Source organism: Astatotilapia calliptera, chromosome 4, assembly GCF_900246225.1.
Source record: "Astatotilapia calliptera chromosome 4, fAstCal1.2, whole genome shotgun sequence".
NCBI lineage: Eukaryota > Metazoa > Chordata > Actinopteri > Cichliformes > Cichlidae > Astatotilapia > Astatotilapia calliptera.
The window spans coordinates 3,464,634-3,479,221 of record NC_039305.1 but is presented as its reverse complement, the minus strand read 5'-3'; the positions used below and the strand labels follow the sequence as shown (position 1 = coordinate 3,479,221).

The following is a 14,588-nucleotide window of genomic DNA, read 5'->3' as shown; positions in this document are numbered from 1 at the left end:
TTTGAAACTGATCGTTTAGCATTGATGGGACCCTCACTTATATGTAGAACAGTTATTCTATCTGCCTTAGCTTAAACCTCATTGAACGTTTTTGAACTGCATGCCGATAACAAGCCAGACAATTGTCCTTCTCTTTAGAGGACACAGCGTCCGGAGAGTCTTTCTGAATCTGTCTAATATTTCTATTTTTCTCTGCATGGTACAGTTTTAACTTTCAAGTGTTCCTAAGTTTGTGTTTCTATGCAGTGACCTGCAGCCTGGTCCTTACAGCCTAGTTCATTCCTTGAAGAGGTCTCTCCATATTCTCTGAATCTTTTAATAATTGTATGCACTGTGCATAAAAGAAAGTCCCAAATTCTTTGCATTTTTTGTGGGAGAAACTTGAAATTGTTGAAGTTTTTACCTACAAAGTTACAAACTTGTTTTCAGATGTTTTACTAGGAGCTTTTTTAAATTTTGATTTAGGATTAAAGAGATTTCCCAGTCGTTTCCTCTCCCAACTGTTACAGTTACTGTTACAGATGTATCAATTTATTCAATTAATTAACATCGATTAAAACAATAAAACTAATAAAACCCAAACAATTTCTAAAATGTAATCATTAATAATTGACTAGATTTCTCGATCTGACTTTAAAACTGGCTCTGAACCCTCCTCGAGGTTAGATAATACTGGGAGATGTCACATTTTCTCAATTTTTAAGGCATTTTTCATTTTATTTTGTTTGTTCTTTGGTGATGCACATTCCAAAAATGGCATTTAATAAAACCAGCAGCTAAAATTGTGACTTCTGGTATCTCCAAGAATCTGGAGTCCTGGGGCAGTTGTTTGCTTTGCAGATAGTCTGATCTAGCTCTTGTGGAACAATTCATGGAAAATGCCCTTGTTGTGCTGAAATAACTTCTCTTTTTTTAAGGGGGGGCAGGGAGGGGGGGGGGGGCAAAGGAGACAGATATTTAATGACCTCTACATAGTTTTATGGATAGTGCTTTGGCTATCTGGGGGTTTTGTAGTGTAGTATGTATATTTCTTTGCAACTACGGTGAGAGGGCAGGGTGAAATAAGATAATAAAAAGGTTTTATTCATCTCCATAAAATCTTTTATGACAAAGATGCTTGGCCTAGTAAAATAAATATGTACGTAATAAACTTCTGGTGGCTTTGAGAGTTCAAATTGACTCCAACCTAAGAAAACACCAGCAAATAAAGAAATGCTGCAAAAGCGCACAAACCACAATGATTTAGGTGAGACAATAAAGTGACAAACCGGCTGTGGAAGTGACAGAAACCAAAAGATCCAATGGACAGAAGTGAAATGCGCTGAAAAGATTGTGAGGAAGAAAAAGATGCTTTTGGTGCATTTTTCTACTACAGCTGTTAGTTTTGGGTTTTACTTCTGCTGTATTTTGTGAGCCTTGGCAGCATTTTTATTTTTTTATGATATTTTCTTATTTTGCAGTGCATTTGGTCTCTCAGGGCCAGACTTCTTCTGGACACGATCTATCCTGTTATACGTTATACATGTATTTCATCATATTTTGAAAGGCAGTGTTAAATAACACTTTTACATGCCAGTTTAAACTATAATAATCTATATATTAATATTTCCCCTAAAAAACTGAAAAATAATTAAAAGTAAATCTAAATGTATGTGTACTTGCTAGACACGTACTTTGATTAAAGCCAATGTTTCCGACTGTCACTGAACGCACCTCTGAAGCAACTCCCGCCGCGCTCCCCGCCCTCCCGGTGCTTTGACGTCACCGGCATCCGTCTCCGCACATGGATGGAGGAGTGTAGGAGCTCTGACAGCGACACTCCTCCCTCTGCCCTCCTCCTCCAGCTATTTGCCAGCCGCCCTCGACGACAGACAGCCAGCCGCTCGCCGACCTGCTGCTGCGCGGAACCCTATCGTCTCCCTCCGAGCACCGGCGTCGTTTATTCCACCTGCGCGGGACCTTCACGGACCGGCCAGCGAGTTCGGTTGCCTCTTTTTCTTTTGTTTTCGGGGGGGGAATTTAAGTCTTTGTGAGCTTTGTTCTCAAATTGCCCTTCAAGACATATGGAGAAAATGGCCAGACCTCTTCCTATAAACCCAACTTTTCTGCCGCCGACTCACGGCGTGCTGAAATCCCTGCTGGAGAATCCGCTGAAGCTGCCTTTCCACCACGATGAAGGTACGTTTAAACCGGGCCAAAACTTGAAGCCGCGAGCGCGCACTCTCGGCCGTGGTGTTTACGTGCGGGCTGTTGTGGTCATTCAGTGCGTAGATTTGACAGATCGGAGGCGATGAAGGACACTGGTTCGCTAAATCCATCAGCTGTGACTTTCCTGTTAACGTTTTTACGACGTTTGTCGATGTAACGTTATTTATCACAGATCGCTGTCCGTATCTGTTAAATGTGAGTTGACTGACAGGTTGACGTGAACTTTGGCTCGAGCTGTTTAGCATGTACTTGTCATGTAAATTAGCGCAGTGCGTGTTAATTTGCACGCTATGTGCTCCCGACTGCGCCGTTTTGAGCTTGCGGGCTCCTTCTGCAACCTTTAAACCCGCTCGTCTTCTGTGGGATTTACAGTAGCGCCACCTCTGGCTGCCGATAGAGGGCGTCGTTTCCGTTATGAAGCTGCTGCTGTTTGCGCTCTGTTTGGATTCTTGGATGCATTGAGTGAAAATGTATTTAAATATGAGTGGAGAGCAGGTTATTAATTTTTAAAAGGTGATTCCATCCAAGTTACAGGTTTTCTATGTGCATTCTATGGTTTTATTTGTCTGTGGTGTAAAATGTTGGACTTTTGTCACCGCTTCAGCACACTTGGAGCCAATACTTTTAATGTTGCTTACATTATTGGAAGATGACACACTGAAATCCCATCAGAAATAATTTATTGGCGTGTTTTAATAAGTTAACATATTATTTTTTTGTTATTTTTAACATCTGGTGCTTGCACAGATAAATAAAGTATTTTAAATTCGGTTAATCGTTTAATTTGGTCCCTTTTTGGAAAATTGGTTAAACTGACCCTTTTTTTTTAACATGAGACCCTATCTATTTATAACCAAGATCTGACCCGTGATTTCCCTCAATAAAGCAAGACAATAAAATGACTGTGTGCAAACATTTGCAGGATTCGGGAAGGACAAGGAGAAGGAGAAGAAGCTGGACGATGAGAGCAGCGCAGCCAGCCATCCACAGTCGGCTTTCCTTGGCCCGACCCTCTGGGACAAGACCCTGCCCTACGATGGGGACAACTTTCAGCTGGAGTACATGGACCTGGAGGAGTTCCTGTCGGAAAACGGCATCCCCGCCAACTCGGCCCAGAGCGACCAGGCCCCGCAGACGGCGCAGCCGCCGCAGGCCCCTCTGCAGCAGGCCCCGCCACCTGCCCCGCCCACGCCCTCCGTGGTTGACCTCAGCAGCCGTGCCACCACATCGGTTCACACGGGCATGGCGCCTCAGACCTGCCTCCACAGCCCCAGCACAGCAGGTAGGCAGCCTATGCAGTGGAGCCTATCATGCACCTCGAAATACTCGAGGCCACGTGAGTTAGTTGTACCCTTTCAGTGTCGGGGTGGGGGGGCGGAGGCCTCGAGAGGTCCGTCCTCCTGTTTGCTCACCTGGTGCAAGCACACTCTCGCCACATTTACTCACTATCAGCCAGGACGCTGAGACAGAACAATATCTTGTGCGTTTTCTCATTTAGCTCCTGATTGGAGCGTTGCATCGCACCTTAAATTCACCCTGACACACTTTAGTCCTGTTATACAGCCCTGCACTGAACTTTGGAGCGCCTGTAAGCAAGCTCAAGTTCAAGGGTGGTGTACAATCTCATTCACAAAGCTCCGATTAGCAGAACAAATCTTCCCGCACCAACCGTGTCAGGCATTAGTCATGGTTGTTTTCTGTGTTGTGTTTCTAAAGTTGTATTGTTGCCTTCAGATTCACCCTTTTAAAGTTAGTTTCCATCGTCTTCATTCAGAATAAATCCCTGCTGGGTTTGGCAAACACTGACATCGGCTGTTTACATTACTCAGAAATGTGACTCAGAGACTACTACATACTGCTGAGCTTCATTTAGTTTGCACACATACTTCTTTTCAGCTCGGTGATGTGACTTTTGAATGAATTTTAAGGTGCCGTCTAATTATTTCTTTATTGGTTGCATGAAATCCTCAAAGCATTTTAGGTGTTAGAACCATGTTTTGTTTCGGTGCAGAGCTCCAGCGTTTCAGTGACGTGTTGATAAGCTAAAGCTCCTCATCCAGGAAGATTTCTTTTATTGTAATGAGCTAACATTAAGTGGGCAGTTTGCATTCAGGCGGAGGCGCTAAACTGTGTGACTGAGTTTGTTAAGGCGCTGCCAGATTCTGTTTGGGTTTTACGCCAGACACCAGAAGGATTGAAGTCAGTTTAAAGGACCGGCCTTCGGTACGAATGTAAACGGAGCGAGGTCTCTGCATTTAAAGGGAAGCAAGAAGTTCTTTATGTTTGTTACTCGATGCTCAAGTGGGGGCGTCCTGATTAAGTGAGTGCCTAATAGTTTGAGTGATATTTCAATGACACAACTGATAATCAGGATGAACGTAGACTGATCTGACCAAAGACTTTGGATGATAATAGAGGATGACTGGTGATTTGGCCTGACATCAGATGGGTCAAGGTCGACTCCTCGTCTATAAAATCACTCTTTTCTTAAAAGCCGCAAACAGAGTCCCGACATAAATGCTACGCAGCTGTTGTACTGGCACCTGAAAAGAAAACTCCCCCTCAGCGCGTCGTGCCTCTGAGTTTGGAGATTAGGAAGGAACAAACCTTGATGAGGTATTGTCAGCATTGTGTTGGCTTTACTCTAATATGCTAAATACATTACACAGCACCAAATCTTAGCTCTTGAACCAAGTTGGGTCATGGAAAGCTACCAAAATATTACCAGGCGTTGATAAGAAAGAAGGTTCAAATGAAAGTTTAATTAGCTACATTTTATTGACCAAGTGGCTTTTACAAAGACACTGAAACGTTCCACTGCGTCCTCGTTATGTATATGAAAGCCGATGATTAGTATCGGCATTGATTGATATCTGTGTCGTTCTTTATGCTGATTAAGTGCTCAAAGATGGTGTGATGAAGAGCTAGAAGACATAATAAAGACTTGATCGCATTCGCGGCACAAAAAGTCGAATCAGTAACAAAAAAACTGCATCTTTGGGTAACCCGATAAAATATCCAGCTGTTACATTTGTAACACCTGTTGCCTTTTAAGCCTTTCTATCCATAAAACAGTAATAAAAACCAAATATTATGACCTTCACCTCTCAGCGTTTGCGCTGACATAGCTTACACTGCTATCTCTTCATGACGCAAGTGACTAATAGTGGCGCGCTCTCTGACGCTGTAATTGGCCAAAGTTTCTGTGGTGTCGGCTGTGAGTTTCACAGTGTTTGCACGACAACAATAGCGAGGCAAACATTTAGAAAAGTGTGATTTTTATTTTTTATATTTATATATAGACCATTTCCTGTTCCCATTTATAATAAAATCAAATGAATAGACTTAATAACATCATTTTATATATATATATATATATATATATATACTGTATAATTTTTTTTGAGGGTCAAGTTTTTTCCTCTTGAAAAATGTTTATGCAGCAGTTTAATGATGACTTTTAAAGAAGCAAGTTGCTGTGAGTGCTTTGATGTAAAGTTTTCGCTTTGAATGCATCAGCTGTGAAATTGTGGCCCAATATCAAGTTATCCAATAACAGCTTGACCAGTGGCTGGTTCCAGTCCATATTTCTGCTGTGACCAATAGCTGACCCATTTTACAGTCTTTGAGCAGTTGAATGCGTTTTTGAATGTCAGCCAACTTAAAGTTCATGCAACATGACGGCTTTATTTGCGGAAATGCTGGCATACACAGGGTTCACATTGGGTGACGTATCAGTGCAAGCACATTTTGACATTTGATTACCAGAAAACGCTAAATGCTTATTTTTGATTGATTATAGTTGAACTGGTAATTAACAAATCATCCATTAGGTTGTATAGAAAGTTGTGCAGACTAGAGTTTGAGGAGCTAACCTTACTCAGTGGAGGTGCATCTGTACCTTATGGGGTTTTTTCTTAGAGGCTGGGTGCACATGTGCATAAAGACACATGCGTATGTGTGTGTGTGTAGGTGTGTGTGTTCTGCTTGGGTCTGTCTCTGTCTGCCTCTTCACATTTGTCTCTCACGTGAACGCGGCTGGGGTTTCCTGCAGCATGCCGGGCCATGTGACGGACACATGCAGGCGCCGTGTGCAGCGCTGAGCTGCAAACAGGAGCTTGTCACGGCATGAAACCTGCCCGCTTCTCTTGTCTCCTCCTCCCTCCGTCTCTCACTCACTCTCACTTTCACGCTCCCCACCTCTCCTTCCCTCCCTACAATGCTGTCCACTTCCTGTCCAGTCTTCCTCCCCCTCCCTCGCCGGGCTCAGCTCTAAAACAGCCTCGGACTCAGAGCCAAGGCACAGACTGTACCCTGCAGAGATCACATGGACTCGGGTGTGCTTCGGTCACGTGAGCGCAATATTGTTCCAGCTCAGCGAGTCTAGTCTCGTCTAACCAGCCACACTGCCACCGTCGTCTAGCGATACAGGCAGCTGATAAGTTATCACAAGCAACAAACAAATAAAAGAGAGGGGGATGGTTTTCCTCAAACTAGCGGTTGGTTCAGAAGATGGACTCTGCTACACCGTTGGCAGGAGGCAAAGGGGAAGTCAGATCTAGGAGGGGTCAAAGGATGTGTTGTGGCGCATTCCACTAAGTTATGAAAGGTGGCTTGATGAGGGGGAAAATGAGCCGTGGCGAAAAATATCTCTCCGCTTTGTTGTTGTGGCCAGTTTCCGCTGGTCTTGTGGAAATGGTAGCTTTCCTCTGCAGGACCAGCCCGTCCTGCATGAGTGCCCTCGAGGAATGAAGTCCTGTTGACTTACAAGACACGGAGACAAACAAAATCTACGCACTTATTATAATGAACGGGGTGGGGTGGGTGCACGGTCTTAAGGGAATTTGGTGCTTCACTGTAATTTTAATAGTTTTAGACACCAATGGAGCCCCATGGCCCAGAGGTATAATTAATATCTGATTTAGGACGCTTTAATCAAATTTGTTTTGAGTTGGTGCATTTTTTTTTACCTTGCCACTAGGATTTTTACGTCATGCAAATACGTTTTGACTGCCAGCTTAAAGAAGCATCATTTAAAGGCAACATAGAGGAACAGCACTTGTGGCCTTTAACGCTTTTGCACAGTATCGAGTGACTGCTGTTGGGCTCGTGTCACTCCGAGGTCAGAGTTCTGCTGCACTTCCATCCCCGCGCACAGATATGACCACCAGCTCCGCTTATCGCCGACCGTCGTGTTATCACCCACGCAGCCACATGATTACACTCACAGTAAGCTCGATACGATCATTTAGCGTGACAACAGCCTGTAACCAGCGGCGCACCGAAAGAGATAAAGTCCACAAAGGAAAACAAGTTCCACGGGTATTTCTCAGCTCAATCCTGCTTTCCCACAGCTTTTTATAAGACAGACTACCTTTCATGCCTTGTTAATTTTAGATTTCCTGGTCAGGGAGGGAACTATTTTGTGCATCCACATTCAACTACTTCCTCTCCCCTGGAATGTGCGGTCCATTAGTTTAGGATACTGCAGGTCAATGAACGGGCTTGTGTTGTAACTCTGGTAATTAGGAGATCCCAGTGGCTCGTAAAGGTGATTAGGGTGAGGTTGGGTATTTGCAGGTTGGCAGACAAACTCCAGTTTTAGTTGGTAAGAGGCTTTGCTCTCCAGCAGGGCTCGGTTTATGAATGGTGGTGGAAGAGAGTTCAGCTATTTGTATCTTAGCTTACAGACAGATTTATCTCTACTCTGGAAACGGTGACTCTACTTACCGACCCGACCTTAGTTGACTTGCTAAAAGATATTATTAAAAACACCTTATTCACCAAACAAGTCATCAGTATTGCTCGTTGTCTAACCCGCAGCCTTTATCTCAGATTGAGGTTTTTTTTTTTAAGCATCTATACTCATAATTATAACATTGAGAATAAATAAAAAAAAGCCCACAATACCATGATAGACCAACAGGGGGCTACAGCCCACATTTTGGGACCACAGCAAAAAATATGTTGACGTATCAAAAGCTGGTATTAAATCTGTTCTTTTTTTATTATATAATTCCAGTTTTTTCAAATAAGTTTAATGCTGAATTTTCAAGAAAGTTAATAAAGAGGTTGAAGATATCCAACTGTAACCATTCCCAGAAAAAATGCCAGAGGAAATTCCCTTTTCCTCAGATTTATGAGCTGATAATCGGTCATTTTAATACTCCTGCATCGTTTTTTCCGAACAAACCTGCTTCAATGTTGTTTTCCTTTTACTTTCTATGAGAAATCCGAAGCAGGGTGGCCACTCTCTCGAGGTTTTCTTGTCATGTGATGAAGGAACCGTCACTTCCTGTGGTTGGGACGGTGCCTCTTGAGGGGCAGACAGATGCAGAGTGAGCTCAAGGATTCAGTCTGTTTCTGTTTTAAATGCAAGTGTTCTCAAACCTCCACGGCATCCAAAAGCAGAAAGCGGTGCGACTGTGTGCACGCTGGATGAAGGTCTGCAGCATTCATTGGCCATGGCCGCTCACAAGTCCAACAATTTGGGTCGTGATGTATGAGCTGCCAGTGGATCGGCAGCTCGTGGGAATGTAGGCCGCTGTGACTCGCTTTATTCGCTGTTTTTTTTTTTTTTTCTAAGTGGGGAATACAAATGGGGTTTTTAATCACAAAACTAATTAGTGCTAATGTGATGAATCACTCAGTAAATGTTCAGCGAACTGGACTCGTTGGCCCTCAGCTTGAGATTGGTTGGAGAAGTCTCACACGACAGGCAGGTAGAGATGGGGGGAGGGGGCTGCTGATAGCTTTCAAGATGGTTTGAGAGTTGACTTCCTTGAGATCTCTAGACAATCAGTGAAATCAGCAGTATTAACAGTTCATTATAATAAGCGCGTAGATCTTGTTTGTCTTCGTGTCTTGTAAGAAGTGAGGCCTGTGTGTGTGTGTGTGTGTGTGTGTGTGTGTGTGTGTGTGTGTGTGTGTGTGTGTGTGTGTGTGTGTGTGTGTGTGTGTGTGTCTTTGTCCTTTTAAAGCTTGTGTGCTTGCACCACCTGCTGGGCAGATGAGGCACAAAGATTGTCTTCTATAAAAGTAGCCACCTGTCCTCAAGTCAAAGCCTGACGTCTCCTCCTGCTGCTCTAAGATGTGTGCATTCAGAGGAGAGAAAGAGCGTCCTCCTTTGTCCTTGGTCCAGCTTTAGAGCTGCTGTTTGGGCCTCACCCGTGTTGCCTCGCTGCTTTCTTTAAATAGAAGTACAACTCAGAACCTTAAGGGCGCTGCTTCTGCCAAAATTAGAGGTGCTTATTGTTTAGGTCCTGCTGATTTCAAATCACGAAAGGCTTTCAACATGTAGCTCTTGCTGAGAGAATTGCATGCTTCTGCGCACTTACTGACAGCTAATGTGTCTTTTGTCCTCAGCCCGGGACACCCCCAGCCCCATCGACCCAGAGTCCATTCAGGTGCCCGTGACCTATGACCCCGACCCAGCAGACCTGGCTCTGTCCAGCGTGCCGGGCCAGGAGATGTTTGATCCGAGGAAACGCAAGTTCTCTGCCGAAGAGCTGAAGCCACAGCCGATGATCAAAAAAGCCCGCAAGGTCTTCATCCCCGAGGACCTGAAGGTGACCCGCTGCTCCGTCTCTTTGTGTTTGTGTTTATAGCCGTGTGAGATCAGATTTCATGTTCTGGCTGAAATGCCGTTATGTAAGAATGTGAGAGTCTGAAGCAAGTTAAACAATGAGGGGGAGGAAGACTTTTGAACTATAAGCAAAACAATCTGTGTTCTTAAATTCAAGTCATGCAAAAAAAAACAAAGATAATGGCTACATTCAAGTTGGAGATAATATTTATATATCAATTAAAAAAAGGGTTTTGCATTTGAAATGTGGGACTGGGGATCATTTAAAATTTATTGAGCGTAGCGATTTTGCAGGGTTTACACCTAAATCCCGGATGAGCCCCCATTTGTTTCCCCAACCATACTTATGAATAATTATTTCACTGAAAAGGAATACACATGAAATCTGTAAGTCTGCACTAACGGTGTAAGTGATGCATGTATGAGTCGTGCATGTGCAGCAAAACAAAACAACTATAATTCGAACAGTAACGTGTTTCTGTTCTCGCTCACAGAGAGGTATGCTCGAGACAACTATATTAGGAATGTCCCCTATTTATGACATCATACAGAGCCAAAAGTAGGAAAAGGTACTAAAACTTTAGTGTTTAGAGCATCATTATTTGTGAGCACGTTAAATATGAGCATTCACCCTTTTAACTGTGTACAAATGACAGAAAATAAGGAAAAGCATAAGCTTTCAGCAGTTAGAATAAATCACTGTCTCCCCCTAGTGGATGGATCGGGAACAGGCATCACATTCAGAGCTGTGTTTACTGTTTTTTTTAGCTCAGACTCTTGACCTCCCCATCCTGTCCCCACTGTTCTCCGCAGGATGATAAGTACTGGGCCCGGCGCAGAAAGAACAACGTGGCAGCCAAGCGGTCAAGGGACGCCCGGCGGCTGAAGGAGAACCAGATTGCCATCCGCGCCTCCTTCCTGGAGAAGGAGAACGCCGCTCTCCGCCTGGAGGTAGCGGACTTGAGGAAGGAGCTGGGCCGCTGCAAGAACGTTCTGGCTAAATACGAGACCCGGCACGGGCCCCTGTGAGCCCTCAAATCCCCACCCTGCCCATCCAGCACCACCACCATGCCCCCTCCTTCCACCTGACACCCACTCTACTCCCCAGACCTCCCTTCCCCTCGAATTTGAAGGACAATGTGTCTCTTTTGGTGGCACTGAATCCCCCCCCCCCAGTACCCCCTGGCCCTTGAGCCCCTTCTCCTCCCACACCAACACACACCTGTATGATTCTGGTATTTTTGACTTCTATCATAAGCTTCAATTTGTCTGTACCTTCTTTTAATTTCTGTACACATTGTTTGACTAAATATATATACATATACATGGATAATGATATATATATATTTACACCTGCATACTTCCCACTTTAATGTACTGTGAGGAGTCATGAGCCAACCCACCAGCTGAATCCCCCCGCCCGCTACCTTCCACCTTTTGAGAAGTGATGCCATGTTTGTTGTTCACTTTCATACCGATTTTATACGTGACATCAGGACTGAAAACTGTCATTTCCTTTCTTCTTCGTGTCCCCGTAACGAGCTTAAGCGCCCGCTTCCTGCTTCAAACTTGCGTTTTGTTTTTGTTTTTTAAGCCCTGTTAAAGTTGTCTTCTTCTGTTAACAACATCATCTCTTTTTTTTGTTCATGTTGTATTTTAGTTGGGTAACTCCGCCCCCCCCCCTACGTAAAGAAAACATGTCTCTTCCTCTGCAGTCATGCCCATTTTTCTTTCCTTCATCTCTCTCGGACACTGAGCAATAATTCCTGTCCACCGCTAACCCGACACAAGCATCTCTTAGCTCCACCTTCTCTCCACATTGCATCCTAGCTCGTTAACTAAGCTAACGTTAGTTGACATCTGCACTAATGCGTGTCTCACAATCTGATCCAGTGCAATGTTTCCACTCGCTCAATTTCCTCTAACTCATATTTATCTACCTTTTATTTCTCAGATGGAAGATTGTTGTTTTGAGAAAAAAAATATATATATATACATATATATTTCTGTTGATATAATTGTTAGTATTAATACTACTCTTGACATTGATGTTATTTAGCCTCCTTGTTTTTCAGATTTAAGCATGATTTCTTTGACAGAATGAAAAGCTCTTTGCGGTTATTTTCTCCCTTTTTTTTCCTTTTTTTTGTTTTGTTTTTGCAAAGTTGTCGATTTTTTTTTGCTTCTGTTCAACTTAGCATGATTAATATGAGTGTTTTTACTTTAGAAATCAATCCAGATGTCTGTAGTCTCTCCTCATAGCTCTATGTTTGCCTTCTTTTAAAGATGGCTGTATGAATGTAAAAGGTGTTGACAAAAAGAGTTGGATGGTGTTGTCCAATACTGTGGTTAACCCAATCGATTTGTTTACTGCAGACCAAACGATTCACAACAGAGATGATATATTGGTTACAAGAGATATGTTTATATAGACCTATTCTATAAGTTGTTCTTTTTGTACAGTATTTTTCCTATACATTACTGAACTGTGTATTTTAAAGGCACAACAGATCCAGAAAATAATTAAAGAATACAAATGTATAACTCAAAGACAAATGCATATACTGGTATTTTGATATTCTGTAACAGGTAGGATGTGGTAGATTTACAGAGATTTGTGGACATCCAGCGGCACCCAAAAAGCTCCCGGGCATCGTTATTATTATGACACTCTGGTTTGTGCAGGTGCCACGTTTAGGCTCCCATATAAATCTCATGTAACTCAAAAGAAGCAAATGCGGTTCAGAAGAGAGATTTGGGCCCGCGCACGTTCACCGCGGTTAGCGTCACAGCCTCCCCGGGGATCCGAAGCTGCCCGTGAGCAAGCTTTTAATTGAATTTCCTGCTACATAATGAAACGCTTCACACAGCTCGTTGGTTTTCTTCTTCGATGGGATGAAGTTACTATGAAGGAAGGGAAATCTGTCGCTGGTTACTCTTGCTGCTCCGTGCGATTGGTTCCTTTTGGCCAATGCACTTGTAACGTGTCCCGAACCTGAGTGATAGACACCGAGAAGCTTTTTTTTTTTTCTTCTTCTTCTTTAAACAAAGGCTGACAGTGAAGATCTACAACGTTGTTGTAGTGTAGAAATTTCCGAGCATTCAGTCCAATGCTGAAGCTTCAGCTTATTGTATGGAAGTTCAGATGTGCCAGCATTAAAATGAAATTAATGGAATTTTTCTGCAGTGGATCATCTGGTAACAAAATTACCACCCACCACTTTTTTTGGTCCTTATCCTTGTTTTTCTACACGTAATAAACTCAGTTTGTGGTTTTATGTGCTGGAGTATTGGAGATGATATTCCCAAATACGGAATTATTCATGTAATCCAGCACGTATGGCATTTTCCACATGAATAATGTTACATTCCTGCACAACTCACATTTTAGTAGGTTAAAGTCTAATTTATCTATTTGCATTTTGAAAGTAAGTAAATCTCTATAATTGGTAAACAGAACTTTGATTTGAGTAAATGATTTTATTTTCTTACTGGCATCCCTGGACTTGTTATGTTTGTGGTGACGTGTTGAAATTTTAGTCGTGAATTTCCATTTTGTTCTTTACGAAGTTGGAAGAAAAAAGGAACGACCCCAAAAAAGGCTGATATCCGCCCAGTAAAACAAAACTCACACATTCCAGCCTCAGCACCAGAGTCTGTTGAACGTAATCTATCTGATCCAAAGGCGTGCGCGATGTAAAATGATTATTTTGTAACTGTAAACTATCATCTCAGTGCTTCAGCGCTTTAGACGTTTCCTTCTCCATCCTAGCTGCACAGGCACACGGGAGAGCGTAAACAGAGTTTGCGGTAAAGACTGGAACGATGCCTCCAGAATCTCCGGAGCACCTTTCTATGAAATCGTATGCCGTGCGTGTATATATAAATACAGGAGAAAGCCAATAATGAACCCACGTGTATCCCAAAATGACCTCACTGCCAAGTGATTTCACTACCTCACCCGGAAATGTTATCCATAATCCTGAGTCTATTCCAGTGCCTTGAATACACCGACTGTTTCCCAGTCTCTCAGCAATGTAGTTTTCATCGCAGCGCCACTCGGATAAGTTCAGATCTGCACTGAATGGCTTCTTAGTGCATCAAAATATCTACACATTATATATACTAATAACTCTCTCATGTCTTATTTTGGACATTACACCAGAACTGTAACCATTGTATTCATGGCAACACCAAAAGACTGTTTCAGAGTGTGCGGCTTAGAGTACTCGGTCTTGCTTGTCATGGAATGGATGCATAACATTTACTTGTGCTGTTCAGCCCTCAGCCTCTGTACATTGTAGTGTCTAATAAAATCCCAGTGCTTTTCTGCTTTGTCGTATTTTTCTGCCCGATTACAAAAGATCGCAGACGTTTGGTAAGAGTCCGTGTGGCACTGAACTCTGGGTCAGACTCGTTATTAAAAATGTGTTTTCTGATGTTAATTTGTGACTTTTATAGCTTTTTTTGTGCCTGACATGAAAAGCATCAGACAGGGACGTGATTGTTGACCAATCACATTTGAGCTGGCTGCGAACAGTGTGACAGTCAATTTGCTTTTTTTTTTTTGTGTCAGCATCCTTATTTTTTAAAAAAAAAAAAAACTGGCACACAAAACAGGAAGCCATGATGATCCAGTAACTACCCTGAAAATCCAGTAAAACTGAGAAACTAATTAACTCAATCGGTTAAATATTTATTAAAATAAAACTAGAAAAGGATGGATGAGTAGTTTTTAAAGTAAACTGAACTGCACATCAATCTTCTCTTCAAAAGCACTCAATACATGCTGTGT

The 14,588-nt window shown here is 42.9% G+C and overlaps 1 protein-coding gene across 1 annotated transcript; it reads left to right on the top strand.

Moving 5' to 3' along the window:
- The first annotated feature begins 1,866 nt into the window (after positions 1 to 1,866).
- hlfa (HLF transcription factor, PAR bZIP family member a) lies at positions 1,867 to 14,125 on the top strand. The gene is made up of 4 exons (XM_026164016.1): positions 1,867 to 2,178; positions 3,131 to 3,490; positions 9,574 to 9,776; positions 10,607 to 14,125. Exons 1-4 carry the CDS (start codon positions 2,064 to 2,066, stop codon positions 10,820 to 10,822), a joined length of 894 nt encoding a protein of 297 aa, XP_026019801.1. The 5' UTR covers positions 1,867 to 2,063; the 3' UTR covers positions 10,823 to 14,125.
- Positions 14,126 to 14,588: the final 463 nt, after the last annotated feature.